This window comes from Euwallacea similis, chromosome 16 (genome assembly GCF_039881205.1).
Source record: "Euwallacea similis isolate ESF13 chromosome 16, ESF131.1, whole genome shotgun sequence".
In the NCBI taxonomy this organism is placed as follows: Eukaryota; Metazoa; Arthropoda; class Insecta; order Coleoptera; family Curculionidae; genus Euwallacea; species Euwallacea similis.
The window spans coordinates 584,943-612,894 of NC_089624.1; the positions used below are offsets into that span (position 1 = coordinate 584,943).

The 27,952-nt window shown below is 35.5% G+C and overlaps 2 protein-coding genes across 3 annotated transcripts; one reads left to right on the forward strand and one right to left on the reverse strand.

Annotated features, from left to right (window-relative positions):
* Nucleotides 1-467: 467 nt before the first annotated feature.
* LOC136414050 (G protein alpha q subunit) lies at nt 468-3,321 on the forward strand. Its single transcript, XM_066397843.1, has 8 exons — nt 468-750; nt 807-991; nt 1,701-1,855; nt 1,915-2,043; nt 2,097-2,226; nt 2,763-2,916; nt 2,974-3,081; nt 3,183-3,321. The coding sequence occupies exons 1-8, from the start codon at nt 534-536 to the stop codon at nt 3,263-3,265; spliced, it is 1,161 nt and encodes a 386-aa protein (XP_066253940.1). The 5' UTR covers nt 468-533; the 3' UTR covers nt 3,266-3,321.
* Nucleotides 3,322-4,957: 1,636 nt separating this feature from the next.
* Amph (amphiphysin) lies at nt 4,958-27,470 on the reverse strand. 2 transcript variants are annotated; one of them, XM_066397952.1, is made up of 8 exons: nt 27,208-27,470; nt 13,025-13,160; nt 12,682-12,872; nt 10,823-11,095; nt 9,177-9,330; nt 8,575-8,892; nt 6,773-6,915; nt 4,958-6,643 (listed from the first exon to the last, which is right to left on the reverse strand). In XM_066397952.1, the coding sequence occupies exons 1-8, from the start codon at nt 27,274-27,276 to the stop codon at nt 6,566-6,568; spliced, it is 1,362 nt and encodes a 453-aa protein (XP_066254049.1). In that variant the 5' UTR covers nt 27,277-27,470; the 3' UTR covers nt 4,958-6,565. The 2 variants fall into 2 exon arrangements, with proteins under 2 accessions (XP_066254049.1, XP_066254050.1); XM_066397953.1 differs by lacking the exon at nt 8,575-8,892 and having other exon boundaries at nt 27,208-27,469.
* Between the last annotated feature and the right edge of the window lie 482 nt (nt 27,471-27,952).

The window sequence follows — 27,952 nt, forward strand, 5'->3', positions numbered from 1 at the left end:
AGCTTTTTATTGTCGATCATATTTTCAGTCAAGTCTAAACAGGCAGACAGCCCTGAATAATCTGTTATAGTTTCTGTTAGTCCCATTTATCGGCTTGTCTGTTCTTAATAATTTTGCTGATTTTCCACGTTTTATGTTTAGTCAGTTACCTCTCAGTGGAATACTCTCAGACACATTTGGTCTCTCTCTATCTTGCTTGAATGCCCATTATAGTTCCAGGATAACCTACGCGACCGTTTTTTGAGTAACCTAATCTGGCCTGTGAGCTGATCTTATCAGGAAGAACCTAAATTTAATTTGAGAAAATTAAAATTGTCTACTTAATGCTATGCTCTCAGTAAAATAGTTAAAGCTATTTCGTCAATTATTTCATACAATTATTATTCAATCGTCTAGCCGCACTGAAGGTCTCAAAGAACACATGTTCAAGGCAGTAGTCGTTCAGTTCCACGGAGATAATCTGACACTAACTTACGGCTTCCGCAATCTAGTTACAATAACAAGATTACCTTAATATAATAATTGAAAAGCGTATGAATGGGTCAGTCGTGGTAGCAAGGCCGACAACTTCAATCTGGAAAAAATTGTTATTGAACGGCGATTTTTTTCCATTAGAGAAGGGTCTTCAAGAAATGGCGTGTTGCCAGTCGGATGAGGCCAAAGAGCAGAAACGCATAAACGCTGAAATAGAAAAACAGTTGAAACGGGACAAAAGGGATGCTAGAAGAGAGTTGAAGCTTCTTCTTCTTGGTACGTGAACCAACAACTCAAAATCCTGCACGAGTTCTCCTTTTTACACTGAACAGGTACTGGCGAGTCTGGAAAATCGACTTTTATCAAGCAAATGCGAATTATTCATGGAGCTGGCTATTCTGATGAAGATAAAAGGGGCTTTATTAAGTTGGTTTTTCAGAATATTTTCATGGCCATGCAGAGCATGATAAGGGCGATGGACCTGCTTAAAATTCAATACGGCGAAAAGGCTAGTGAGGTGAGTTTTATAAGAATTTATTAGATTCACAAGGTATTAATAACCAATCTAGAGTTTCAAGTTTTTTACAAATTTTCATCATTTTTCGTACCCTCCTAAGAACGCCACTGAATTTAATCGATTAGTAAATTTCAAGTCTTTGAGGAGAATGTTCAGGGTTGCAAACACGTGTTGAAGTCAGCGACGCACGTTTTACAAATATAATGCAATTAAAACAAATTTCAAACTTACACGAGCCTCAGTGGTGTTAATTGTTTTTCAGTTTGTACAAAATTTACAAAAAAAGCAAGTTTAGAGTTCCAAGTTTTTGTTAAATTTGCATTTCCAAACCATTTTAGAAAAGCTATTGAGCTGGTAAATCTCAAATTTCACAGAAGATTCTTCAAACTAAAACTTTTGATGAAGTCTTGGACGTGTGATATTCCCGAAATTTGCCGACATTTTGGTAAAGAGTCGCTAGTAGCATGTTTTTCTTAAACTGTTGGTTTCCAAACCCCTTTGGAAATCCTAATGATTTTAGTTAAATAGACTGATAACCGTCGTATTAAGAACAACCAATAGACGAAACCTTAAGTTGTAAATGATAATATATTTTTCCAAAGTTCGCATAAATTCGCGAATGTTTGCGAACATTCGCGTGCGTTTTCAAAATTTAAAAAATTTTACATATAACCACCCTAAAGTGAACATTGTTCATTCCTCCTTCCAGGAAAAGGCTGAACTTATTAGAAACGTCGACTATGAAACTGTAACTACATTCGAACCCCCTTATGTAAATGCTATTGAGGACTTATGGCGCGACAGTGGCATACAAGAATGTTATGATAGACGGAGGGAATATCAGCTCACCGACTCTGCTAAATAGTACTTTAGTATTCAATTTTTTTATTTTAATTGTAAAATTCAATGTGATATCTCAACAGCTATCTTTCTGATCTGGACAGAATAAAATCTGACGACTATTTGCCCACCGAACAAGACATTTTAAGAGCTAGGGCTCCGACCACTGGAATTTTGGAGTATCCATTTGATCTGGATAGTATCATATTTCGGTATGTTTGTGTGAAGAAAAATTAATATAAAGAAACAAAATAATGTTTTATAGCATGGTCGATGTTGGAGGACAAAGGTCAGAAAGACGCAAATGGATTCACTGTTTTGAAAATGTGACTTCAATCATCTTTTTGGTGGCTCTGAGCGAATATGACCAAATTCTCTTCGAATCTGAAAATGAGGTGAACGAGTGATTTGTACTAAATTCTCCGCTGATTTGGCTTCATTAAGACCTTAATAGGACTTTACATAGTTAATTAAGTTTGTCTAATCAACTAGCAATCGCTCTCAAGAAGATTGCAGTACATTATTTAAAAAAAATGTCCGATATTGGAGTTAATTAATGGATGTCTAGATGATGCAACTTCAATGAATATTTAATCATTCAAATTTTTAAACCTGATTTTAACGCATCCGAGACGTACGTTAACTCAATTTTTTTATTTTAGTTTGTGCATGTAGATGTTTTTGGTCAATTACGGTCCTTTTTTAGTTTTTTTTTTTCAGTTAGAAATACATAACATTGTTGCTGATGGTAGTTGAATGGGAGTAACTTGTTTTCTCAAATCAATTTTACAAGCGAATAGAACTTATTTTAGTCTATTTTATTGGCTTAATTATTTAAATATTTGTCTACGACACAACAGAGTTAAAGTATCTACGATTCGACACACTGGCAATTAATAAAAAATAATGGAGGGAACCATTCTTATTACAGAATCGAATGGAAGAATCTAAAGCACTCTTCAAAACCATTATCACTTATCCATGGTTTCAAAACTCCTCCATTATACTGTTCCTTAACAAAAAGGATCTGTTAGAAGAAAAGATTATGGTTTCGCATTTAGTAGACTATTTTCCCGAGTTTGTTGGTAAATCTTTTAACTTTTAACTAAAAATAGAATTATCGTCTAACAAGCTGGTTTCAGGCGCAAAACAAGACCACATAGCTGCCAGAGAATACATCTTAAAGGTGTACCTAAGAGAGAATCCGGATCCAGAAAGGCAGTGTTACTCGCATTTTACAACAGCCACAGGTCTGTACCCTACAATCCAATTTACATCATCACTAATGTAACTTTTGCTTGGTTCCATGCTGCTTTGGGAATTTTTAAATGTGGTTCCGAACACCTTCCAGATACGGAAAATATCAAGCTCGTGTTCTGCGCAGTTAAAGATACGATCATGCAATCTGCTCTCAAGGAATTCAATTTAGCGTAATTTTCCTTTAGGTGAAGCAAAAGCCAAAACAAATTGTCTTAATGCAAAAATCAGAACATGGACCAGTTTCGCCATTTCAATGGAGATTATTTTCTTTGCAAAGCTACATTTTCACCCCATTCACCATATTTCTGCCAGTCAAACTAACTTGCGATTAGAAGAATTTTTAAACCAGAATTGCTGAGTTAGATAGAAAATGGCAAAGGAAATTGGTTGAAACCAAGAAGCCACGGATAGAGTCGTGGGGGAATTTTTAAATGTAGAGATAATCAGGACCATTCATCTGCGTTGGGAAATCCTGGAAGCCCAACTCTGCGTTTTCTGTTAAGAAGTGATATAAGTCAGGAATGTAAATTTCTCCGGGGAAGCAGAAAGAAAATAGTGAAATCTGAAAATTTTAGTTCAAATCAGGTATTTGTCGACTTTAATATGTCGCTAAGTGTAAGATAAACTCTGGAAGAAGTGCTTGAGAAACTATAGAGCTATACAAAAATTTAACCTGGTAGTACCTAGCCTAGGTTATCTCAGTTTTTGCCTCACAAGTATTGGTGAACCACCAAGGTATTGGTGAACATGCTCACTCTGTATTTAACGCCCCAAACTTTAAATTAAAAAATTGCATATGCAATATGTTCTGAGGGCCTATTCACTTCATCTTTAGAGTTTAAAATTCAGAAACCAGATTTTCTAACTCAATGCAACTCTGTTGATCTGTGTGCTATTCTAGTCATGAAGCTGAGTTATCCAAGAATCTCTTATGCGGGAATAGCACCGGGCAAGAACTATTAAAATAATAGAACATGGAGAGTTAATACTTTTACTTGAGACAGTCTATTGCCGACTTTGATCACTTTTCGCTATTTTTACGTGTATGAAAAAATTCGTCGGATCTAGATGCTTCTCCTGGATAAGCTCTATTAGACAACTAAATTCTGGGGGGGTGATGATTTTTTTTTAAGTCTACGCTGAAAGATTGTTTTGAGGACTTTTTCCTCAAGATTGAAGGGAATCTGCTTCCAGACTCTGAGGGCGTGGCGTAAAGCGGTTTTATTTGCCCTCTTTGTGTCGGGCTGGCGTTCAGGGGGCATACGCCTGTGTCCGCATATTGTTACACATTTAATTCAGTTTTGCTTGTAACACGCCGACTAGTGTTAGAAAGCTTTATCACTCACAAACTCTTTATCTCAATCTAACTTTTATTAAAAATCGATGATCTACTTACCCCCAATAAGTAAAAAAAATTTCGCAGTTTTCACTGAAACTTTTCTTGCTTTTAGCCTCAGCTGATAGATTTTTTTTTAACTTACGATCACATGACTTTAAAACACGCGTTGAAACCACTGAAAGCACTAGAAATATCGAGCTAAACTCATCAACATCGCATTGAGTTTTTTTTGTGAATTTTCTTCCAGAAATCAACGATACGGCAATCAATTGGTTGAACTACTGTTAAAACATTGAGGTCTCTCACTATCATTAAAAGTTTTCGTAAATTTGTCAAATGCATCGCGGAATTATAAATTTACAGTAACGGAACTGTTAAAATTTACATGAATAGCAAAGCTGAAAATAAAAAATATTAATATTAGCCAGGAGTATTATTGTAGTTTATTGGCGTTTCATTCCTTTTATTCCCCAAAATAGGTGAATCGTAGAAGGGCCGCAAGATGTGCATGAACAAAAACGAACGAATTTAAATCCTTATTTTTATATTTAAAATAAATATTAAATATATTAGATCTCTTTTAGCTTCACTTGAATTCTTTTGATGGCGCCGGAAGTGAATTTGAAAACAACGTAACTGCGAAAATTAACACGAACAGGATTTGAGCAAACACCTTAGATGACTAGTAGATAAAATGACAAAACCTATTCACACTGTATAAAATATTAAATAATAAACAAATGCACGCAAATAGAAAACAAAATAAAACATTGGCAAACTTAACATGGATAAAAGTGTGTTATTAGCACAAAATATTAATGAGTATTTAATAATATATAAACGGTTTTAATGGATAACAATTACGATTCAAAATAGTGTTAATATAGTCGAGATTTATATTTACATAATATTAAATAACCATTCGAGAGTTGGACATAGTACGCAATGCATCCATTTAGAAATCTTAATATGTATAAAGTAAATCTTCGTGATATTAGCGAATAAGTAAGTACTTAGGTATGTAATATATTGTATACTATACACATTTTCACCTCACATAATTAGACATGGCTTACAATAATAACGATAATTGAAATTGTGGTAAATGATTGATATTGTCCTTTCATTTGATCATCTTGATTTACTTCTGATATATCATAAAAACTTGTAAAATTTCAAAAACTTGGCACTAAGTAAGTCGCCTTTAGGCACTTCGATACACATCATATTACATCAGTAATGCATAAATAGGACATTTATAAATTAATTATTAGCTTTAAAGATAGAGACAGTTAAGGATTATTATTGATGCTAATGAGTTTTACCACGGTCTCTTATAAGAGTTTCTCTATATCTTTCTTTCCGATTCCACAATTCCTCTAATTAATAACATAAATATAATATCAAGAATATGTCGCATAACTCAATAAAAATCTATTTAGTTGACAATTCTATTGAAAATGTACTGATGGCTATTACGATTTTTCGTGACTCCTGCTAACGATTACATTTACAGGTAATGAAATTAGGCTAAATGGATTCTCTTGTTGCCTTTGAGAGCGAAAGGGCCTAAAATGACTTGGAATATCCATCGAAATCTTTCAGCCAGATTATATGGATATACCCCCAGATAATCTAAAATTGATGTTAAGTTCGTTCCATCGGATTTCGTCAGCCATAGCACGAATTATCTAGTTCTTAACAATCAATAATTTTCCTGAAAAAAATGTGTTATTTAATTAAAAACTCAATGTTTGTTTGAGACCTAAACTGGTAATACAAAAACACTCCACTAAACACATCAAGAGAATTTGAAATTACAACAAAAATGCTTAATAACATAAAGTCAGCAAAGTGCTTTATTTTACTTTGAGGTTGGATAAGAGTCTCCTACCGAGCAATCGAAACACCCTGTCTAAATGCGATGTACGGCTCCATTAGGCGAAATTCAATAAAACTATCTTCGAACCTACGCAATCTCATTCGTACTAGCACAAATAAGTTCACGATGTATCCAAATTAGCTTGGTACATAGCTGCAAATCTACAATTGTCCACGACAAAGCCCAGAACAAAATCAACAAAAAAGTATTCGAAAAAATACATGGTGTGTAACTTGTACGCGTTAGTGCTTTATTAGATTGGCCTGGTGAAATTGGCAGGAAACATTCCCTTATCGCCGTTATCTTTGAGGCCCATTAGCCAACCTTCCTCCTGAAAATACATAATATGTTTAGACATTAGCTAAGATAAATATTAGCTTCTTTAAGGATATCAGTGTGGTAAAGAAAAGTTTGAAAGAAGAGAAAAACTTCTCACTTTTCAGTGCCTTGATAGTCTTACCTGCTCTTCAGGATCATCATACTCAATGACGGAAATTATTTCTCCCACATCGAACGATAGCTCGTCCACATCTTCTCTATTATACTTGTAAGTGGCTTTCACTTTATAAAGAACGCCTGGAGGAAGATTCTCTGTGCTGGCTCCTGTAAGTCCAACAAAAAATAGCTATATGTAATAATAATAAATATGTATAATTTTACATTGTAAGAGAGCACGGTAGAGTTGCTCGTCTACTCTCTATGAGGAATATCGCAAAATTGTGCTCAAAATATTCGTAATGAATCAGATTTCAACCATAAAATTAACCTGAAAGAACGATAACATGGTTCCAAAAACCCAGGAAAGATTTCGGACTCCTTCACTTCTCTGTTCACAGAGCAGCATCCCAAATCTAATGAATCGCCAAGTTCCGAAGCAGAGTCGGTATTTGAACAGGAAGGAGAAGGAGGAGAAGGAGGAGAAGGATGGTATTAAAATTATCAAAATGACAAGCTCTTCCTCTCTAGGGTAAGCCAGGGTTGAACTAAAGTAGAGGGCCGCCTTAAGCCTTCATTCGGGTTTCCATGAAAATAGTATTTTTTTTTCAATAACTTGGGTAGCAGCTTTACGATGGCAACAAACTCCTCTACAAATCTCTTGCAGAAGCGACATTAATACGAAGAAGCTATTTAGTTCATATTTATCTTAGGGAATTTTCAACTCCATAATAACGGAAATTTTACGCTGGCTAACTTTAATATTTTTCTCTGAAATAGTGTTCAGAGTTCCAGTCCCATCTGTGCTTGAACAGATCGGAATTTCTGTTAATTTATATTCTCTAAACTCAGTAAGACTTTATAGCATTCCAAGCAACCAAACTTTTTTCATGATGCGTTTCGCTCTTATTCATGTCCAGAATATTATGTAAAACAATGTCAACGCTTAATGTCCATGAACTACCGCTCGCAAATCAGATAAAAACTGACATATACAGGGTGTTTGAAATCTCTTGATTTTTAGTTTTAAGAAGTGAACTCAAAAGAAGTCGGTTAAACCAAAAAGACCATCATAAAAATTGTAGAGTAACCGAGATATGACTTTTCAAACAATTTGTCGATTAATAATTTCCATTAATCTATTTTTAAGTAAATGATAGTTATCCAATTTACAGCAAGACCTAGGTCTTGTCTTCGAATTGTCGACGCAGCTGCTTCAGTACGGTTATAAACATCTTAAATATCACGCATTTCGTCGATGTATACCGATATTCTTCACAAGATTCTATAAATAAAAATCATGGGGTGTCAGATCGGGCGACCGAAGAGGCCACAGAATAAAAACCACGACCAATTAAATGATTTACAAAAGCACCTTTCAAATTCTAATTACTTGGACAGTAAATTTTTGCAGAATAGACGCGAGTCTATTAAGAAATCGCTCGCCGTATAACCGGCTTGTTGTAGCAGAATTTTGGCATGCATCTCCATAAACGTGTTTAGAATTAGTGCAACAAGCCATTAGCAATATTAATAAAATTCAATTGCGAAATTTAAGCAATGTATACAACAACATGGCAATTATGAAAAACTTCTGGTAGCAGCCAAACATTCAATGAATAATCAAAAAGGAAATAAATTTATTGATAAATCGTTAAAGAAATCATATGGAGGTTTTTATGCAACTTTATTACGGTACTTCTGGTTTAGTCGACTCCTTCTGAGGCGGTTAATCACCCTTTAAAAATAAAATCACAAAACTTCAAACACCCTGCACATACGCTCGAATAACTATTACTTAAGGGAAGTACAGAAAAAGTAACTTACCAGCCGGAATATCGTACAACTCCTCCAACCTCTTGTGGTTCTCCTTAGCTTCACGTTCGGGGGCTGGTTTGTTGTTAGTTTCAACCGCATTATTCTCACACACTGCGTTATTGTTCGAACTCAAATTAGTGTTAGTTAGCTCTTTTGAACTGGGGCTGCTTGGCGTGGTGGGACTACTAGACTCTGACGATGAGTTATTAGTAGGAGTAATGGGTACCGAATCGCTGGTATCATTGCTTGGCAAGGAATTATTAACTTTTGCGGGTTCTGACTCCTTTGGTGATTTGGAAATGGGTGTTGTGGTTTCAACGTCATTGGCTGCAATAGGGTAGCCTTGTAGTTAGTGACATATATGAAAATTTATTGCAAATTAATACCAACGACGAATCCGCTTTTAGAATACTACATCATGTTTAATTTCCGCTCGTATGAGCACATTTATATAACAATCAACTTACTAATGAGGTATATTTATCCTCGGTGTCATATATCGTCGTATTACCCAACAAAACTGCATTTTGTTGGGTAAAAAAGTGGACACTTACCGGCGAAGCAACAATAGAAGCAAAATAAAAACGAAATTGCACACAAATTTTACTCACTTCGAGATGTTGGCAAACTGTTAATGATCAAGGAATCTTTGACTACTGGGGATCTCGGAAGACTGTTGGTTCCATTGGTTTTCTTGACACTATAGGATCCTCGCTGACTATCCGTAGCTAGTTTGTCTACAATACTTTCTAGCTCACTGAAGATCTGAAAGATAATACGAAATCGTTAGGCGAAAATTCATTAAATTGACGATTAATGCTGGTAAATTTTTATTTATTGATATGGCGTTTCAAATCATAAATTAAGTATAATAGGCAGTTTTGTTGCTCCTGCAGGTTGCAAATTAGCTTGGTGGCAAGTAAATTATTGATATACTGACGCTCAACAAATTTGCTCCACTACCGCATCCTGCAGTAAATAAATGCTCAATTATGCATCTTAATTTATGCAGGGGCACATCGTGATGCCAATTGCTGAATGCACATAATCTCTACATAAAGAAATAGAAAAGAAGTTAACATAAACCATTTACTTTATAATACATTTATATTAGTTATGCGCTTGCCGTAGCTAAACTACCTTGCTAACGATTTACTGGAGTTCATGGAACAGTTAATACTTCGTATATCGCCCATTTTCACTTATGCATTTATAAAATGATTTAAAATGGTAAACATACTTTCGAAATATAGCTATTAATGTTACCATGTAGGAAATGCGTTATTTTATGTACCGAGTGGGATTTTGCGAGACGAGCGAAGCGACGTCGCTTCGCTCGTCTCGCAATAAGATACAATTTATACACAGTTTCTTCACGTTAAACAAATTTACTCGTAATTCGTTTTGTTTTTAAACACAGTTTGCGTAAATATCGAACAAATGTTAAAGGCACGTATTTATTTTTAAGGCAAATAAATAGATCCTTGCAGATACAATAAGCTAAATATCACTTAAAGCTCTCAGAATGACTTAAATCTCTGTCTAAATTAAGAAAAATATTTTCTGGCTAAAATTCAAGCTTTATTTTTACTTAAGGCAGAATTAAATGGAGCGAACGCATAAATAAATACTTGAAACGCATAAAGTAGGCGCAACGAGGATTGAGGAAACAATGCAAGATGAACAGAGAGCCACCAAAGAAAGCGTGAAATAAACATTTAACAGAAATGAGATTTACGGTCGACATTTAAAAATGAAAAGTGATAAAACGTAATAATATTATTCTGTTTTAATTGCCATAACTTTGTGCAGCTATAAAATATTGCATAGCTTCGAATATAGCAATTGCTATTTGTGGGGGAGAAAATATGGAAAATAAATGAGCCGTCAATGATACCACCGTAATTTCTAACTCAGAGAAACAAAATACACTATTTCGAAAGTAACAATAAACAGAAGCGTCCTTTCAGGGACGCATGTTTTTGGAACGGAATACCTTTATATTAACTTTATTAACCCATAAACTTTTACTAGCAGACAAGCGGAAAGGAAATATATAAAATAAATTACCATAAAACCGACGTAAACGTCCACTTTAAGTTGGGTTCCCGCTAATTTGAAACTCGGCAAAATTTCCCAATTTCGAGGAAAATCCTCTGAATCATTTTTGCATTTTCATTTTTCTATTCACAACAGTGCGTTAATCATACATCAATATTACGAGTTCTTTTAGGAAACAATAACAAATATCGCTCACCTTTGAAGTTTCAGAATGGAAAGTATGCTCTGCGTTGAACAACGTTTGTAGATTCGTGACTAGAAACAGTATCCTGGAGTCGTGGAGGGCAGGAAGTTCGTCGTGGAGTTCCGAATTCAGTATCTCGTATGTCCTTTTGGCATCTTCCAACTGCTCTCGGCCTTTGGCAATTTTCGAGTCATCTCGTTTCTTCATGTTGGTCTGCAGGGCTTGAAAATTGTGCCTCTGGCTGTCGTAGTCTACGAGTTTTCTTCCTCTTTTGTCAATTTTTTTCTGCAAAAAAAATTGTACTTTAACGTTTTTTCAGTAGCAAATGAGTTTTTCTGACCGCGTCAAGTGTCGTCACTTACGAGTGAATTTTTGCCACTGGTATGCGTAAAGAGGTTTTGGGATTTTTTATTTAAAACAGGGAAGTCATTTCCTGATTGAAACAAAAGTGGTGGAAAAAACATCATTTATTAAGTAAAAAACGTCGATATTTCCGTCCTAAACAATTTTCTTATGTTTAAATTTGTCAAAAATATCTAATACGCCTCGAAAATCGATTTCTACAGCTTAAACTGCACTGAAATGGAAATATCGCTGATTTGAATTATGAAACGAGATATTTCTAGTTGGAATATTAACAATGCTCACATTAACATCTATCAATATTTGTTCCGGCCGGAATAATTTTAAAACACGCCCAACGCCACTGCCTTGTCAATTTTATTCGCTTGAAGGCAGTAGCGCCCCGATAGGATTTCCGAAGGTAGTAAACCGGAATATTATTTAAAATGGTGTCAGCGCCAGTGGCCTTAACACACATTTCGAGTCCAAAGCGTCTGACATATTTCGCGTTTATTTGATGAAATAAACCCGAAATATAGTAATGCAGTTGTTGCATATAAATCATCATATGACACACACAGGTGTCAATGTTTTTATGCTGATTTAAAAACATAACGAAATTGAAGAAAGCGAGTAACAAATTGTAAGCTCAGATGAAATTTTACGTCAAATTAATGCGAGAATTACTCGCTTTCTTATATTTGCATTTTTTAACGAAGGTGCGGCCTTTACGTTTCAGTCCCAACGGATTAAAATTTGGTTAAGAAAGCAACGTTGTCATGTGATGCAGAAAGCGACATTTTCTTTTTTCGTTTTTGGACAAAATTTGAAGCTGAATTTGATCCAAAGCAGTGGCGCGCCAGTTCGATTGCTGAAGGCGTTTTTAGTCATTTTCGGACGTTTCTAAATTTAAAAACGTTTGCTTTGGCCGAAAAATTATTTCAAATAAAGGCTCCATCGCTGACTTTAATACAAATTTCAAGTTTAGGTTAGTAAAGGCTAGCTATGGGCCGAGTTGTTGATTCGGCTGGTTCTGCTAAACCCGACACTCGTATGTTACAAAGAAACATAAGAAATAAGTTTATGGTTCAAATTGCTGTTGTTGAGGCCGCAATGCATTTCTTATGGACCTCAAAATTTACGAAGGTCAGCTTTAGGTGGCCCACGAATGAGTCCTGATTCAACAACTCGGCCTAAGAGCACCTACTCAAACTTTAAGTTCATTTGATGCAAGGCAGTGGCGAACCGATAGGATTTCTAGAGACATTTTCGGGGATTTTCTAAATTTAACAACATCTTGATCTGACCGTAACACGATATAAAAAATATCTACGTCAGAGGCTTTAGGACATGTGTCAAGCTCTCAGCCTCTCTATAAGTGCTCAGATTTAATTTCCTTTAAAGTAGTGACATGCTGGTGACACTTCTAAAGATATTTTTAGTAACTTTCTCAGTGTTCCTAATCTTAGACACGTGTTCTGACCGGAACATGACCAAACCCTAAATAACTTGAAACAATCACAACTTACCCTCATCTCAGGAAACTGTGACTGATAGGTGTTCAAAGGCAGTAAAACTTGATCTGCCAACTTGTGACTAAAATCCTGCCACAAGTTATCTCCTGACTGAGTTAAAATGTAAAGTTGGTCGTGACCGGTCCACTGACTTTCATAGACCTCTCCTATGGCATCTAGAAGCGACTTTGAAGCTGCCTGAGTAGCTACAGTTATTAAATAATAATTAGTTTGACCACTTAAAATGTATAATAACAATCCAAATTATATGACATCAAGGAAACAATGCACATTTGCATGTTTTTACACTGAAACGGTTTCCGCTTCAAGACACTTGGGCATTAGGGCATGACGTTACCTCTAATACATCTAATGTAGTTGCTAAATTCCTTCTGTAGCCTATTTGCTGCGTTTTGCTGCCTGGTGAAGTTCTGCAGATGCTCATCGAATATCTCGTCTGCCGTTCTATCAACCTTCCCAAGATTCTGCAGAATCTGCAACAATGAAAAATATCCTTTTATTGTGAGTATTTAAGTGCAAGTCAAGGTGTTTTGCAATAATGCAATATTTTTTCGGTCAAGTCTAGGAACTTACCACCGTTCAAGGTGAAGTAGTGTTTAAGCAGGCCAGAATAAAATTTGAAAATTAAATTAGGTAGATTTCCATATCAATGGTAGAACATTGAATTTAAGTTGCATGGGTTGTTGTATAGAGTTGGTTCAATGGCTTTTGCATAACGAATTGGGTTGGGTTAATTTGCATTGTAGTAATAACTGCTGTTTTTAGTGAAAGTGTTCATCACACTCGAGTACAGGTTTCATTTATTTAGACAGTAGGAAAATGTTTGGCACTCAGACTAGGCACTTTTTACCTAATTACCTAGTCACTTATAATTCCAATATGTTCAAAGTCATTCTGTTTCTGCAGTAATCTACAGTCGCGTAAAAGTTCTTCAATTTCAGAATAAAAATTCATTTTTTTCCACTAGTAGCTTTAAAAGGCAGCATTAGTGGGTGTGTAATACTGTAACTGTAAAATACGATTTCTCGGCTTTTTCTAAAACAGGTGAATAACGATACGTCTATAGCTCATTATTGACTTAGAGAGCTAATGTCAATTGTATCAAATGAAACGTCACCGTCCGTCACCGGCGTTGTCCTTTTGTGTTTCGGATTTAATTTGTGTTTAATTTAGGTAAGTTTATTGCAATTTTATGAAATCAAATTAAATTTAATAAAGGAAAAATTATATACGCGGCGTCTCAAATAAAGTGAGTTACATGGGGATTATGGAAACGGTAAGAAATACAAGGCGATTCGAATTAGCAAAAAGATGCAAATTTTTGTGTCTTTTCAGAAAATGTTCTAAAATCGAAAAAAAAAAAATATATATATATATATATTTATATATTTATTGCCTACTCGATGCCACCAAAATCCAATATGGCGGCCATAAGAAATAACAAAGTCGAATATAATTGCCCGAAATCTAGAAAGCCTGGAAAAATTCTGAGAACGCCATTCGATTAGCAATTATCGATAAGAGGGACTGTCAAATTTCGTAGAATGAACGATTCATTCATAATTTATAATTTTTTAAATCCACAGTTCTCAGTTTTTTGCTCATATTTTGACAACCCCTGTATATATATATTTTTAATTTTAGGGCATTTTCTGCACGGGCACAAAAATGCGCATTTTCTTTCTAATTCGAATCACCTTGTATCTCTTACCATTTCCATAATCCTTGTGGAACTCATTCTATTTGGGACACCCTATATACGGCGCGATTATGAAGTACTTGTAGTTTTCACATGTTAGATCTGTCAGCACTAAGTGGTTCAAGATTCAAACTTCAAAATTCGTTGGTCATTGGACCAGAGGCTTCACTAACGACTAAAAATCCAGGTGATCCGACGTATCCTCACGGGGTTTCAGATTGTATTCCGGCCTGGTTTTAGAGAACAGGACAGCAAGTTTTACTATATAACACGCCCTCTTAAACGAGAGTCTCTTCAAGACTCTAGGCATCATCGCCGTATTCGAAGAGAAATTATCAGTAACAATTTATGCGTAATAAATACTTCAACATGTAATTACGCTCAGCAATAAAAATAGAGGCATATAAGTAATATCTAAAGACATTGTCTGGCAGCAACATTACGAAATATATTACGCATTTATCTTTTTTTATGTATGGGATTATTGCAGCAAACCAACGTTTAGATAATGTTGCTAACGTACAGGTGGTTAATAATTATTAAACCTGACTTGGTGGAATCCAATAAAATTGCCTGGCGGAAGGTTATTCAACTTAAAGTAGAAATCGATGGCCACCATTTATAAAGGGAAATAGATTGAGAAACATTGTAACTTTATTTCATTTACACTACTTAGGCATACGTAATTCCCTTCCGCTATCCCGTTATTTAAATTTATATTTACACCGCTATGTATCCTGGGAAAATGAGCCTAAAATTAATTACTCCACGGCCATTGAAGGAGTTAATATTGTTGGTAGATGAAAATGGAGCCATTAAAAACGAATTTCAGACACAACAAGTTTCTCCAATCAGGCTTCACCAATGTAACTAATTATAAAATTGTATTGTCGTCTACCCAGACAGAAGTAAAGAATCGTCAAGACGAATGGCAAGATTGGAAAACTGCCAAAACATTATTAGAATTGAAATTGGTCTCAGTTCCTTAACGTAGAGGTTTTAGGATAGTTTTCGCGGGAGTCATAAGCGAAAGGTTCTAGGTGAATATTAAAATAAATTTAATTGAAGAATTTATTAATGATAACGTGAAATTGTTCACGAGGGGGAAGAAGATGTAAAAGGAGTATTATATTGATCGTAAACCTCTTGATGTGTTTGCGGCACAAGATGAGGTTTAATAATGTCAGACAATAAATTATCAGAGCTTTCGCCACGATTTGAAGGACAGATGTGGATAAATTGGGCCTATTGCCCCATTGAGAGCATAAACAGTGGAAAAATGTTTATAGGATATTATAAAATACAGGATACATATCCATTAATTCGTTCACTTTTAAACTAACTGTAACCCATAAAGTCTCCTTTTAAATGAAGAAATTAGCAATTTCAAGAAATCAGTGGCGCGCTACACCTTAAATAATCGCCAATTAAACACAAAACCAAGGAAAAATAAACGTTATTTTGACAAAATTTGCTGACTTAAACCATTTCCTACAACGTGAACCAAAGCCACTAACTAGTCGAAATACGACCGATAGCGTAATCGTCGAAACATAAATCCAGTCAATAACCCTGTATGTATGTATTATACATTTGCTTACATAATTTCTAATGCGTTCACAGATTTCTCGGAATTTCCCACATTTTCGCATATTTATTATACATCCCTGCATTTCCATAAATTTTTCACGTTTATCCATGTACGAAGTATGTCTAAAAACGACCTTCCAATATAATACAAGTGAATCGGAAACGCAGCTAACGAGGGTGGCGGGGTGAAGGGGAGGGGGGACTCTTCGGCAAAAAAGTAAGAAAAAAGAAGCATTATAGGTTTATTATGTTATTACATTCCTCGTTGCGGATATAGAGCGTTTTAAAAATGCAAATTAATTTCCTAATGGTTTGATTTGGTCTAATATTCCTGCTACGTATGGTATACAACGGTTTGTAATAGGTTTGCTTCATTAAGATAATTGTAGAATAGGATAATTGTAAAAAAAGTGAGGGATATATTTAAGTGCTGGTTAATTTATTACATTATTTCTGTTTTTATGACTACAACAGAAGCATGACAAAAAATTGCAAAATTTATCTATCGCTAAAAAATGAGACGTGATGGCAAAATCGTTTTTCATTTTGGTATTCAGGGAGAACAAACTATTTTAAAAAAATGGATGTTTTTGAAAAAAGTTTTAATATTTCAGGCAGTATTATTATGATAAATCGTATAATAAAAATACGTATATGATTAATTCGCTTCAACTTCATTAATATGTTACCCAGGATGCTCCACTAATTATCAGTTCAGTGCCATTGCCTAAACTCCATTAATACTCCTCGGTAAAATTGCTGCATTACGAAATATCTGGATTTTGGCCAAATTCAGTTTCAGCTGTTATGCACAGTGTGTTCCTGGATTTCCAACCCAAAACAGCAGCAGTTCCAGCAGAAGTTTCCCCGTAACTCTCTCATAGACTGGCAATTGCTTTTAAAGTTCAATAGTTGGTTATTATTAACTTAGTTCATAGTAATGGAGCATTGCTATCCTAATTTATGACGAAAATAAGTGCAACCTTCAAGTTACAGTCTAAAAATATAGTTTGCAATATAAACAAGTCTCTGCGACTTTTGATCTTAGCTCCTCATCGAAATTTATTGCACCACCGTCGATTTTTATATGTTTTTATATTGGATGGCGTTAACGTAAGTCTAACATATTGCCATAGATTAGAAAAATAACTACCTTGTGATGGGTATACATTATTTACAGGCGATGGACATCCAGATGTTACAAGGTAACCGGAATTTTGTGCAGAGCCGGATAAAAATATAATGCCTAAAATAAAAGTTTCAAGCCATAAATTATTAATGCACTGAAACTTAAGACTTCCCCGATGTATATGAAATGGAGGTCTCATGAATTATTAGAAAAAAAATCGCGTTCATAAATTTTTACATCAATTCATTTTCATTTTTGCAGTGGATTTTATTAAGACGTTTGGTTTTCAATGAGCTCTCAGTGTCTATACTTGTTACACAGCAATGTTCTTCTGCTCTTACAAGCGTCGTTAAAAGCATACTTATTGGAAACGTTAATAATCAAAATAATTTCCGCTACTATCTATGGTTTTTTTGCCATTGATCGGTTAAAAGATGAACGTCCTCGTGATAGAAATTTAATGGCTTCAAAGCAAAATAGATGTCGAGCCATTTTCAAACATCTTAAAGAACCGCTGGTCAGCTAGATGAGCCTGCATTGACCTGAATAAGCGGAAGTCGGAAGGTACCAAGTCTGGAGAATACGCCGCATGCTGGAGAATTTCCCAGCTTAAGAAGAAGATTAGTCCTAGGTCAGTTTTGCTGTATGCGAACGAGCATTATCGTGCAGCAATATCACTTTCTGACTTTCATGGCCCGTAAGCGGTTGTCTTTCCTCCAAAACTTCGCTTAATTTGACTATTTGAGCCTGATAACGTTCAGCTGTAATAGTTTAACCAGATTCCAGAAGTTCACAGTAAATGACTCCTTTCCAATTCCACCAGACACATACTAAAACTTTCTTGGCATGAATATTCGATTTTGCAACTGATGTGGATGGCCGGCCTAGATCAACCCATGCTTTTCTACGCTTAGGTTTGTCACACGGTATCCAGTTTCCATCTCCCGTAATAATTTTGTGCAAAAAATTCTTTCTTTTAGGCCGAGAAAGCAAATTCTCTGTATAAAAGAGAGTGCAGATGTCACCTCTTCGATATTTGTCATCTTCGGTTACCTCGTGAGAAACCCATCCTTTTGAATCTTTCTCACTACACGCAATCGAACAGAAATTGCTTGTTGAGTCATTCCTAACGATTCTGCAAGTTTTATTTCAGTTTAGCATGGGTTTTCGTCCAGCAAAGTTTGACTGCAACTCCTCTAGGCCCGGACGTGGATCGTCCCAAAGACAAAAATTTCCCTCACAGAACTTCCTAAACAACCTTCTAACAGTTGAAGCACCCACAGGATTATCTCCCCGACCTGAATCAGTCATTTCTGTGGTTTCCAGCAGCATTTGTGTTCAGCTTAAAGCAGAACCATATTGGTATTCTTAAATTTTGCCTGGAACCACCCATCTGTTTATCACGTTTTATGCACTGAATAACAGCTCGTAGGTAACTGATTTTTTTATCATACAAAGAGCAATGACTAAACCGCACGTGCTCAAAATTACGGACGAATTGAATGCTTCTACGTATGTTTTTTATACACCTTTAAAAATATTACTTAATTAAACACAATCTCTCAAAAAGTGAGAGAATGCAATCATCCAGTATATTTTCATGTGCTCTACGATGTGTTACGTAATTAACACATTCGCCGAGATGATTATTTACATAATTTTGTCACATTACAAGCCAAACAATGAAATCCTCGATGTAACTTGTAGTCTCTATTAATTAACCACGAACTGTATCATTTACGTCAGGTGAGGACCTAAACTTCAAGGTCAGTTAGGTAGATTAAACCATGAATATACATTACTTAATTACTGTAATGAATGAAGCAGTATTAAGTTTTTATCTTGCGAAGTTTGCACACTTGCGTAGAATGGTGACATTCTTCAACAAAGCGATCATATCAGCAATGTTTCATGATACGATGTTATCTGTATTTATCCAAAATCTTATGTAAGCAATACGGCTTGAGTTTAATTTTTTTCTGATTCATTGGAAGCAGGGATGAAATGTAATATGGAACTGTATAAAGTGAATATCGGTGTGATTTGTACTGCAAATTCAATAAGAAAAAGCAAAAAATCATGACAAAAACTTCCGGTTCTGTTATTGCGAAATTTAATACCAAACGCGCGAAATTTCATGGAAGTAACGTAAAACCATTAAGGAATGCGCACTTTGTTGTAGGTTTGCGCAAAAGTAATTGCTCTTCTATTTCTTCATATTCAAAACACTCGGAATGGCAAAAAATGAACAGACTAAATTTTATAATGCGTACATAAAGATACATGAGGTTTGCAGGATCCACGAGATGAGACATCGGCAATACACCTTATTATACATTTTTCAGAAATAAAAAAATACAAGCCAATACAATCATCACTCGCCGAAATGTACAGGTTAGGAAATCTCGACGATTTTTCACCCTCTCAGAATCTCACTCGTTACACAAAACTGAGCGTTTCCTAACTGGTTAGTTCCATATATGTAGTAGATGTTCAGTAGATAGTATCACATACCTATTTTCTAATTTCCACTAACAAAATGAGCGTTTCCTTAGTCAAAACTAGTGACTAACCGGGTTTCATGTCGCAACTAGTCACATACTGAAAGCAGATAGCCATTTCAGTTGGCATAACTCAGTTAACAAATGGTTGGTACGGATCTGTAAATATACAACTTAGTTTGAATATGTCAATTATTTTCTAATGATTTCTTCATTGCAGAGAAAAATCCAAAAAATGATGTCTAAAATTTGAGTCATATCGCGGGATCTTGCTTTGTTCGTCCCGCAAAATAGCACTCATTACATAAAATTATGCAATACAATTTTTTTTATGTTCAAGCTTGTCTATAGAATACACATGATTCCAGGATTTCCGAGATAAGGCAAAAGAGAAAATAATTGTAGTTGAGCCGCACTAGTCTCCGATATTTCCATCCACTAAGCAATCATCCTACATGTCTCGTTTGGAAGTACCAACGAATTCCAAGCTCTACCATGTAGCAAATAATCGTTTTGGTTCCTTGGAAATATCGAATATTTCAAATTGAGCTCTTGCTTTTCGGTCTTCTTCTCACGAATGATTCATATACGTACCTCCTGACCTTTAAGTGAAGATCAAAAATACGTTCCAAGCAACATTCAAATGTTTAATGTCGCGCAAGAGACAGACCCGTGAATTTCTTTCTCATTTGGTACAAATAAGCCATATTCCCACGTATACCTTTTATTTATCTTCTTTAACACAGTATGCAATTTAACTTCTGCTTTCCGATCTTCCTGTCCTGTACATTGATATTCCCACGTACCTTGAAGCAAAATATAGCAACCTCCAGAGAAAGAAAACACTAGTAATGTATCTCGTGGGCTCCAAACTATCCGGGCGTGAGCACATCCTGGGCCAAATCAAGAAGCGCTGTGGACGTATAAGAGTACTTGCGAGAGACCTTGAGTACCTGCGAGAGATTCTTGAGTTGGTATACACAAGTCGTGTTCCCACGTACCCCCCAAATTGTCTGCATTAGGTTCTGGGCTCTAGTTTTTGTTTTGTAAAAGTGACGTAAGGAAACTCTTCTGTTTCTTCAATGTAAAAAAATGTACATCAATCAAAAAATACTGCTGATATTAAATTGCAAAAACAAAATTCGAATTATATGGCACTTTAAAGTGATCTTCAATGGTCTTCATTCCGATAAAAACCTTAATTCTAAATATAAATAATGACATTTTCCAGCTAGAAATAAGTTCATCCTGATGCAATTGCCAATACAAACAGATCGCACAAATAGATGTGCACTTCTTCACGTTAGTACTAGAAACCCTCTCGAAATAACGTCTGATTCTCAGTTTTATTGCATGGAAATGACAATAATGCTTATAGAGCTAATTGGTTGTTAATTAAAACTTATTGCATTTGAAAGCATAAAATACGTTGCAAAAATTAGAAGATTACGATTGGTAATCGTTAATGTGGTATAGTCAATGTTGAACTGATAACGATAAAAACAAATTTGTATATATGTATATGATGTAGGCAAACAGAGTAGTGAAAATAGGTAAAATTGTTAAGGTAAACAGCGTTGGTTTTATCAAGAGAAGCAGCAGGTGCGTTAATATTCTTTTGTAATCCTGCTAATGAGAAACTTTCGCTCTAACTTCAACGATAATTGAAACGCTAATGTTACTTCCATATCCACTATTTTTATCTCGACACTAAAGCATTTTAAGTGCATCACGATGCACTTTCTCATTGTTTCAATTGCCATTATCATCACACGCCTAGTTTTTACAGCCAATTCAAAGCTCGAGTCATTTAACTATCTACCACTGAAACACGTATTTTTTTTTTTATATTTCATAAGAGATTGAACATTCTGGGTTGATTTACTTGACCATAAAAGGAGTGACCCGTCTGGTTCAGCACCTACGGATTTCAGATTCCCATAAAGTAGTACCACACACTCTTGTGTTTCTCTGGTAGTGGACTAAGGCCGGAGAAATAAAGGACATCGACCGTCGAATGGGTGGGCTGTTAAGATGAAAATTCCTAATTCTTAGAAGCACATTTCGTCTCCTCCTTAGATAGGTAAACTGGACATTTATGGCCTCGCTAAGGTGCGGATAGCTATCTTATTTTAATTTTTAAATATCTTCAAGACTATTAACTAACTGTTAACATAGAACTTTTCCATTACCACTCCATTAAGGCAAAATTCTAATGGATGCTAGTCAACATATTTTAGATATGTACGTACTCCTGTACCCATGTCATGTAACTTGTTTTTTACCGATTCCTATTACCTCCTAATTTTTGAGCTATAATTTTGTTGATGGACTTTGAATTTACACCTGTTGGTTCGAGAAGCAATATCGCATTGAATTTTCAACATTTTGCAGGTTCGAGTTATTTCATTGTAAGGAATTTATTGGTGTAACAAATGGCGGAAAATTGATAATGCGGCGCTGGTACCATAATCAACAAACCATAATGGTGGTCGCTCGGTTTGAAATTGATGAAGGTCGCTATGTGACCGTAAATTGAAAATTAGCAAACTTGGACCAAATTGTAAAATTGTTCGGTCGACCATAGTAGGTGCGATAAAGTACCTACCAAGTGAAATACTTGAGCATTGCGCTGTTGTCATATTTCAAATATCTGGTCGTATACCTGAACTGTCACCCTAACAACCATAAGTTCGATATTGACGTATAAATGACATTAACCTCAGGTATGTTCAATGGAGATCAAAGTCAGGCCAATTTTCAAAATATTCAGATCAGATCAATATCATTCTAAATGTCGTCCGCTAAAGACTTTTGCTGTTTCTAAATTGCCAACATTTCAGGAAAAATCATAGCAATTAGTACAAACTCCTTGGAAGCTAGATTATATAACATTGTTCAAGCAGGAAATGGCAACACTGCGCTTAGCGTTTGTTTTTAAAGATGGAGGTCAAACATTGAAAGACCTGTTGCACGGGCAGGTAGACAACGTTGCCGTATGAAGCCAGAAATATATTACATAGGAGTACTAAATAAGAATTCGCAATTAATGGAATAGCCGCAAAACTGATTAGCTCGCAAAATTTCCATTTTGCAATTATTGAACTTGATTTATCTTTCTTGAGTGGCGGATTCAGAGGGGGGTGAACCAAAGGCAAAGGCCTTCACACTTCTAGACAAATCATTCGATTTAATTTTTTTTTTAGGAAATGTAGAACCCTACATTAATATACATGTCCCTAAACTCCTCACTCCTTAACGTCCGGTCATGCAGTTACGTAAAAAATTAATCACATTTGCGAGCCCCCCCCCCCCCCCCCCCCCCTCTCTACCACCCTAACTAACGTCCAGGAAAAGGTAAAGCTTTTCCCTCTATATGACTTCGGGGTTCAACTATGTAGTATTTACGGATTAATCAGAAATAGAGATTTTTTTTTTTGAACAGTCATGAGGTAGGTAATGTGGGATATTGCTTATCTACATCACCAAAAGAGTGAGTTCGGGGTCTCTCTAGAGACAGTAAGGTTTGCCTTGGGTAGTTAGACTGTGTTTGTGGGAACATTTACCCATAGACGGAAAGGCAAAAGGCAGCAACTAAATTTTAACATACTCTAACGCATAAATAATAAAAAATCACTAGACGAGAAAATCCAAACAGAAGGCTTTTGACACTAATGGCAACATAGAGGAACAACTTCCTCAAATGTAATTTTCCATTGACGACAAATTTTGCTTTCATCCATTCGCAGCTCAGTTCAAAGATCCCAATGACCAGAGAATTTTATGCTCGTTTTGATATATTAACTAATATATTAATCGGGGTATGTGAAAAACAAAGGAAATACAAAACATTCAAATTTAGGGGATAATTTGGCAGCACAATACGTCTCAAAACTTATGCCAATACCACGGCCACCAATGCAAGTAAATTCAAAGTAATAAGATTTAGCTGACAATGATTGGATTTACATCTGCATTTTAATTACAGTTGAAAACACACTGCAAGCGAACCACGTTTAACGCTTCTGGTAAAATAAATATGGTTTAAAGTGAGGAATCAAAGAATCCGGATTTGGACAAACATAGGTTTTCTCGGGGACACACATTAAAGAACTTCGATGATAATGACTAAGTGGAAAAATAACATTGATCCCCACTAACAGAATATATCCTAATGAATTCCTAATGTTCAAAGTTAATATCAAAGTGAGGTTGAAACCGAAAACAAAGGACACACTGAACATCAATTTCTGTCTCGGGTTCACAAATGTGTGCTGTTCTCACATCATGTTTATGAAAAAAAGTTATAATTCCAATCGCGCTGAAACTCCCAATGGTTTCCCAATTTTTTACAATCTTTGAAGGAAATCAATAACAGGAATATAAAAAAATGTACATAAAACAAAGCTAGAATTTGATTGTCCATTAACATTACTAAATAATTGTCTCAGCGCGTGAGTCGCACACCAAAAGCAACAAATTTCCTAAAATTAAAAACTAAGAACACTTCTGAAATCGATCAATTTTGAGCAACCTGCTCCAAACGGCGAAAGAGAGAGAAGTTGAGGAGTAATAAAAAAGGAGAAATTTTAAAAAATCTTAATTCTAAAGTTGTTTCAACTCTCCACACCATACATCAATATCTAAAACTTTTCAAAAGAATAATCCACTAATTCTTCCAAGTCTAGAATCACATCATCTCCTGCTGCAATGATCATTATTACTATTTTTAAAACAGAAACTGTTGAACTTATCTATTTAACGCGGGAGACCAAGAAGCCATATTATATTAAACCTCTGAAGAAAAAACATAAGCCAGGAACTATGATGGCTTATAAGCAGAGAAAGATTTTACCGCTAAAAATTTGCATACTTGTTTAGATTTATCATGAAATTTTGGTGTTTGGTAGAACCTTTGCTATAAAGAAAGTTAGGTCCAGGATGAGGCAGCTTTAGATGATTAAAATTTTATAGACCTCATCCAGTAACCTTTGTCTATTGTATTTTATTAGAAAGTACTGTATGAATAATGTTATTTTTCTCTCATCTAGCAACTATTAAATATATTATACGAAGAAAAACATTGTTAAATTAGTAAAACGCAGTTACTAATACAAGTCCGAAACGATTGGAACTAATATTGAATATATTGATATATTCGATTCGGTAATGTACAATGAGCAACGAGATACGTGAAGAGTTATGAGAAAGCTCAGAAGAAAGCGCAATAAATGACAGAAGTTCAGATCTCTTTTCTCATGTCTTACACATGTTTTACTGCACAATTGCGGATGTGAGTGAGACACGGATTCATTCTCAATTTGATCCTCGGGGTACTTCACCTAACTAGTTATTATTCTTTATGACTGCCTACTAAAATGCAGGAAATTAAAATCGTCTTGAGAATTGTAAAGAGAAGAAATGCTTCTGAACTGGTTGCGTTACAAAATCCCACATTTTTAAAAGGTTTTGACAAAACCATTAAGATTCAATTCTAAGATAGGTTCTTGGCCAGAGGAAAATGGACATCCTTTCTTGAAAGACTTTATTTGGATATCACCTAAGCCAATCATCTAATGTCATTTTGGGACTTATCAAAGGCTTTTAATTTTGTTTTGACTGAAGCAACGATGGTAATAATATTTAATCCGCTCGCTTGCATGACCACTATAGTACCTTGCTTGGTTTTTAAGAATTAAGATAGTGAACGAATGCTGGATTAAACAGGAGTATTTCTTCCTTTATTAATGCATCTATTTTAATTAATGTTTTGAATAGATATAATGTTGCACGCTATATTTCTGGCACCGTTCCTGGCGGAACGGCTTATCTCAGGGTTTTTTTACCCCCGGTGTGCTCATTAATTATTTACCGCATGCTAGTTTTTAATTCAACTTAGAGAAGACAACAATGTTAACACATATAGGAAAAATATTGTATCTAACACGTACGAAAGTGTCTTTACTGAACTCGATCGCTGACAGAACTTTGATTCGCGTCGTTCGGTCAACTGCAATAAACATACGGTAAAGTTCCCAGCAGAGGATCCCTTTCCGTACTAGTAAGAAAAAAAACTATTAGTACGCTTAGAATGGTAGATTCAGCTTTAGCTCTTACAGTTATAAAATTAGTATAAATTTATTACGCTTCACAACGCAAATGACTTCGAAAACACCTACAGCGGTATACAGAAAAACAACCAGCTCAAGATAATATTATATTCCTTCATAAAAACCTACCTGGGTTTGATTTTAACAAGATGGTACTCTGTCACATAATACTAGAAGAGTGACAAATTATTTGTCTGAAATATTCCTTCGTAGTCATTTCAAACAACAGTTGGCCGGCACGTTTATAAGATCATTCCCCATTGGATTATTACTTATGGGAAACTTTGAAAATCCTCATTTATAAATCTGTACCCACGAATATTAATGGCCTGCTATTAGTGTAGAATTTAAGAAGACGCATAGATCTATGTTTGGAAGGGGAGAGTAAATCTTTTGAGCATCTCTTAAAATTTTCTTTTTGTTTGATTTCCAAGGTGCCATGTGCAAAAACAGAATTTTTGATTTCCATCAAACTACAAGACTAAACCTTCACTTCTGATACCTCATCATGATAAAAAAATAAGCTGATTTCGAAAATGCGAAAATCCAAAATGGCGCCCCTCAAAAAATTAGATTGACGACAGTTATCGAAAAGAAACGTCGGATTTCAACTATGGCACCACCTCATAGAAGAAGAAATGTTGCAATAACGAAGTGTCAATCATTTTGAATTGCCTCGCCAAATAAACTGAAGCAAAAATAAAAACGTTTTTCCAAAATTTCAATTTTCAGTTATAACAACTTTTTGAATTTAAAAAGGCATATTCTTGAACTTCAAATTGCGCAATTTTGCCCAAATTTAACCGATCTCTTATCTTTTATGATTACCGAGATCCTGATATGATATCTGAGCTCCAGAAAAGGACATCCTGTATGTTTAAGAAAAATCCAAATTTATTCTTCCATTCTTTCAGTAAAGTACGCCATTCTCTGATGATTTGCAGACCTATTGAACTATAAAACAAGTATGCAGTGGTTGGTACATCAGCATCTCTCATGTTTTACCCGTTTTAGTAAATCCCGCTCAGTACATAAATGAATTATGCGAACAATCGGAATGATCGAGTTGAGTAACATTTGAAAATTCGAAGCATACAGAAAATCACGACAACGAAAGCACGAACGAAAATCTCAAATAGGCGCGCCAAGGTTATTTATAAATAATAGATTCTAATATTCCGTATATTTTTACTTTTCCGTGTGGCAGCGACAAAATGACACTAAGGCCGATTATTCATCTCCGCACTATGTGGGCTTGATAGCAAGACATAATTTTCCAACTTCGCATAAATTAGGTCATTGGCCAGTTTGGTAAAAAGTTATTTCAGGTTTTGCGAAGCGAAAGCCGGCTTATCAATTTCCCCAAAAACTTGGCCCTCTACCAGCCAACGGCAACAGCGCCGTCGCTTCATAAATGCGTCCAGTTGGATCGACAGATGATTTAAAATTGTATGATAACTGGGAAATTTTGTATTGAAACTTGTCACTGACCTTTTCTTTCGCACGTCCTGCGTGTTTTTGTACGGATTTGGCCAATAAGGATCCTCTACTTTCCGCCATTTTTCCGAAAATTTAAATGTACGTTATAAGCACTTCCCACAACACTTCGTATGAGTTGACGTGAAGCGGCGGCTACGCGGCACGGCGAATACGTTTACGTTTGACCCGTTCGCACACCACAGCGAATTGCCGACCACTGAAAGAAGCGAGAAGTGGCTGCTGGTAGTTGCATGCATTCGTCAAACGGCTCAGGTTCTCTAACGGTAAACTAGGCTAGGCTGAAAACTGGGTAAACACGGTGTTGCCAAAGGTTTCCGGAATTTTACCTTTACTTGAAAGTATGTAGGTGTCGAGGTACCCACTTGACATATATTTTAGATCGCGAATAGCGTAGCAGGTAATCATTCAAATTGCATTGTTGGACAAGTACTTAAGCGGACGTATGAACCGTTGGGCCGGCTGGACAGGTTTTACTTTCACATCATCGGTATCTTGCGTTTTTTTAAACACGAGAGACTCCTTACTTGGGTGCGTGATGTATTCATACGGGAGTGTATAAGTAGACTCTGTTGAAAGTTTAAAATATCTCACACCACCCCAGTATTTCGAAGTAGAGCCTTTTCAGCCTTCGATAAAAGCACACTATGGGTGTATAACGGTTTTTGTCACCCAGTAGGTTTACAGGGTGGTCCAAAATCGAGATTTTCTCAGCATCTAGAGGAGAAATTAAAAAACT